Genomic DNA, 4,589 nt, shown 5'->3' with positions numbered 1-4,589 from the left:
AAAGCATAACCTGCGATTTACCTCCCTCACGATGCTCTAGGGCAGGGGTGTTGGGGGATCCTTAAGGTTAGGGTTTAACCTTTTTTTTTAAAACAAGCCAAACTAGCGTGCTAAACAGGGGCGGAGCCAGGAATTCATGGTACGGGGGGCAAAAATTTTTAAAAATTTAATGTACGAACTACAAATAAAATTTATATATAATAAGAAAAATTCATAATATAAGTTACCTATCGTAATTGTACCCGACGATGTTTTAAAGCATAAAATTCATCTACAATAGAATCTAGATCTAAATTCATACTAAATTCTCGCTTAATATTTAGTGTTAAACAATCAGCAAGAAAGCCATCATCCATTTTGTTATGAATTTCCGTCTTCACATGTTTCATTGCTGAAAATGCTCGCTCCACAGTCGCCGTTGAAACAGGTAGTGTGAGTACTAAACAAATCAATTTAGCCAAAACAACGTAACTCTCCGACCTTCTACTTGCAACCAATTCTCGACATAAATCAGAAAGTGTAGGTACTTGAAATCGAGGTTCGAAAATCACATCATTCTGATAATGTTGCAACTCAACTTTCAAACAATAAATATCTTGCTGTGAAAAATTTTCAGGATAAAACTTCTCTGCAAGCTTGCAAATATTATCAATGTTAAATGATTCAAAAGAATCTTTTGGATCCAAAGCTGCACTGAGAGAAAGGAGTTCTAATGATGTCTCATTAAATCTTGTATCTAACTCCATCATTAGAAAATCAATGGCTGCATTGAAAATATCAAAGTGATAGTGATGTTCAACGGTAGGATACTCACGACCACGAGAACGACCAACCATATACGAAGCATCAAAGTCAAGTACATGTATATCATTTTTTGAGCAAAAACATTTCACCTCTTCAAGAAATTCTTCCCAGCCATCTTCTCTCAATGTTTGAAGGATAGTTTTTGTAGTACGGAAAAATCTCATAGCAGTCAAGATATCTTGAGTTTGCTTCTGAAGGGTCTGACAAAGCACATCCGCAATTGCTAATATTTTACGCATTAAATGTAAAATAAATACAAATTCAAATGTTGTCATGGTTTTGTACACACCACCAACTTCGGACCGAGATCTTACATTTGGAGAATGATCACTAAGATACTCAAGCACCTTGCAAGTTGCAGCATACATATCAATCAAACTCTTTACAGAGCTGTAATGAGAAGACCAACGAGTACCTCCGGCTCGTTGCAAATTACCAATTTGATTAGCACCACTTCCGGACTCTCGTTCTCCAATTTCCAACAAATGCTCAATTTCTTTTCTTTGGTCACTTTTCAACTCATTGATGCGCTTAGGAGATGATGTAATCATATTAATAACACTATCCAAATGAGAAAAAAATGAATTAATATCTGAGACATCCCTAGCTGCAGAAATCAATGTGAGTTGTAAACGGTGGGCAAAACAATGGACATAGTATGCATATGGACAATCTTTAAGAAATAATGCCTGTAGTCCATTCCAAGAACCACGCATATTATTAGCACCATCGTACCCTTGGCCTCTCATATTTTGCACTTGAAGGTCGAAACGGACAAGAACATCAGAAATTTGATTCTTAAGATTTAATGAGGTAGTGTCACTAACACTTTTAATTGCAAAAAAACGCTTTGTCAAAATTCCATTACTCCTGACGAACCTCAGGATAATGGCCATTTGTTCTTGTGAAGATTCATCTCGTGCTTCATCAACAAGAATACTAAATTTTGCACCCCCAATTTCGCCACGAATTCTTTGTCGAACTTTGTTGGCCATAATGTTCAAAATTTCTTTTTGAATGTCTGGAGATGTGTATGTAGCATTTTTGGGAGCATTACCGAATACAACTTTTCCTACTTCAATATTCATTTTTCCAAATGCATCCACCAGTTCAATGAAATTTCCACGATTCAGTGAAGATGGAGATTCATCATGGCCTCTAAAGGAACAACTCTGAAGTGCTAACTACTTAACACTCATAATAGTGGTCTTTAGACGCAAACGATTTTTCTGAATTTCCTCATTTGATAAAGAATGCATTACCTTGTCAATATGTTGAGTTGGTTTCATTAGATCTTCAGCACTTTTCTTACAGCCATTATGAAACGACGAAGATGTTGTACCAACATGAATAAGAAATGCACATTTACTTCCTTGGTTAACCCTCTTCCAACTATCAAAACCAATAGTAACCAACGATGAAATATTATTTGGAGTACTCTCATTGAGAAAGAGGAAACAATAAAAACAATATGCCTTATGTGTTGAAGGCGAATATTCCAACCAAGGAAACTGATTGTACCAACGTTCCTGAAATCGACGTTTCTGCTTTCCACATTCTTTGCTCTGATACTCCAAAAGTTTTGGTTGATAAGGTCCAACATTTAGATAAGCTCGCCTAATCTGATCGCGTTCGTTACGTGGATGTTCACATATTTGTTTTCTTTTTCCAGGGTCCCGTTCAATAAAATCAGATGGTTCTACATTAAGATTGGAAGATGAAGGCCGTACAACTTCTGGGGATAAAATTGGAGGAATGGGCGCCGTAGGAATTGGAGAATCTTGAGATTTATTACTTTTTGAAAAAAAAGACAACAAGGTTCTTCCTTTCTTGTTAGAAGGTCGATCTTCTTTCATATTAAATCTAAAAGCATAAAAAACAAGATACTTCAATATCACATAAAGGCATAAACTTAAATTGATAAAACCACAACCATATAAAACCAATTTACTATTTGCTATAACCTATGAAATGAGATTTTTCATCCAAAGTCAGAGATTGAGAAATGAGAACCAACCTTCAAAAAATCAAAAGCATCACCTACAATTAAACAAAAAAATCCAAAAAAAGCTATGAAAATAGTATCATAATGCCTATTAAAAAGCTTCAGTGCTTCACCCAGTATTATACAAAAATAAACAATAGTTTTACTTTTAAGAATGTCATATAAATCAAAAATAAGTAATTTTTCTTAAAGCAAGCATCAGCAATCAGCATGAAAATTGGCTAAATATTAGAGACTAAACAAACGTATTCGGTAATTTCCAATTTCATCCAATCTGGACCAATCAGTTTCCACTTTCCACAGAAATCCAAGATTCTGATTTCCGTTCCAAATGTCAATTTTAATCACCACAAGACTCCACAACAGATCACCCTATGCATCAGTGAAAATTTGAGGGAAATTTATCAAACACATTAAAGGCATCCTATTTCATCCAAATTTTGAAAGAATTGGGTTCTAATTCAAAACCAAAATTCTCTCATTTCAAACTCACTGCTCACAATCAAAATCCATCAAGTAACAAAACCCATTCTCATCAATTGTTCAAATTTTTCCAATTACAACAAAATGACAAATTATCTCTTTCATAGAAAGGAGGTCATAGAGAAATAGATTATCTATTTCATTAGTGTGAACTGCGAAATGCAAATAAATAAATAATTAATGATTAACTAACCATAATGAAGATTAAAAATGAAGATTCAATATTAGAATGGAACCTCCAAACCTCGACTTAGTCGGCTGAAGCAAGAATGTGGGAACTGCCGAACTGGGAAGATGGGATGCGGTTGCGGCCTGCGGGGTCAAGCCAGCGAGTCGACGGCACAGTGGCACTCGACGAGATGGCGGCTACGGGCAGGGCCAGAAAAAGGGAAGAGATGTAGGGTTTTTGATTTTTGGGAATGATTTCATTTTCAATTGATTTTGCAAAACTTATAGTTCACATGGTAAGGAATGGAAAGAAATGAGATAAATGAATTTTATCAATTGATACATTTAAGTGGGTTTGGGTTAAATTAGTGGGCTAAAGATTAAAACACAAAATTTTTTTTAGGTGGACTAGCCCACTGAATTAAATTGTTGGTGGGCTAATGTGGTTACATATGGGCTATTGGACTACAATTCACACAAAAAAATTTTTTTTTAACTATCTGGGCCTGGTCAACAGTGGGTTGCAGCCAAGTGCAGCCCACCTCTAAATCCGCCCATGGTGCTAAAGTTGAATCCTGTTGTCCTAGGTATGAAAAAAGGATGCAATCCAACCTACAACATTCTGGGAAGAACTCTGTGCAGATTCACCAAGTGCTTCTCAAACACTTGGCGCTGAAGACATGGTCTCGAAAGATTTAGATGGGGAACCCCAAACACCCAAAGATAGCCAAGTAAAAGAGACAGTCCCGTGAAAGCTCCTTGGGTAAATCTCTTTAAAGATAATAGGAAACTTGATGAAGGCACGAAACTCCAAACTATCGATGATCTCTCCGAAATTGTGGCTTTGGAGGAGGAGGATGATGTGCATGAAGTCGAAGATTCCTGGGGGTTTAGTTTGGTTGGCTATGTTGTTGGTCGTTTTTCGAGCAAAAAGTACTATTGCAGCTATGCAATTTGTGGAAGGTAAATTACAAATACTCTGTCCATACAAGTGGCTTGTTAATTTTCAAGTTCGAGAATATGGAAGATAGACTTAATGTGCTCGAGGGGGGGGCATACTTCATCTTTGGCAGGTCGCTTATGTTGAAGATTATGCCCCGATTTTTTGAGTTTGATGACAAAGAAATTA

At 36.3% G+C, this 4,589-nt stretch overlaps 1 protein-coding gene across 1 annotated transcript; it reads right to left on the bottom strand.

Annotated features, from left to right (window-relative positions):
* Positions 1-227: 227 nt before the first annotated feature.
* On the bottom strand, positions 228-3,322 carry LOC111392526 (zinc finger MYM-type protein 1-like). Its single transcript, XM_023017885.1, has 3 exons — positions 3,303-3,322; positions 2,067-2,667; positions 228-1,988 (listed from the first exon to the last, which is right to left on the bottom strand). Exons 1-3 carry the CDS (start codon positions 3,320-3,322, stop codon positions 228-230), a joined length of 2,382 nt encoding a protein of 793 aa, XP_022873653.1.
* Positions 3,323-4,589: the final 1,267 nt, after the last annotated feature.

Source organism: Olea europaea, unplaced genomic scaffold (genome assembly GCF_002742605.1).
Source record: "Olea europaea var. sylvestris unplaced genomic scaffold, O_europaea_v1 scaffold9369, whole genome shotgun sequence".
NCBI lineage: Eukaryota > Viridiplantae > Streptophyta > Magnoliopsida > Lamiales > Oleaceae > Olea > Olea europaea.
Note: the sequence above shows the minus strand (reverse complement) of the source record. Positions and strands in the feature narration are given on the sequence as shown.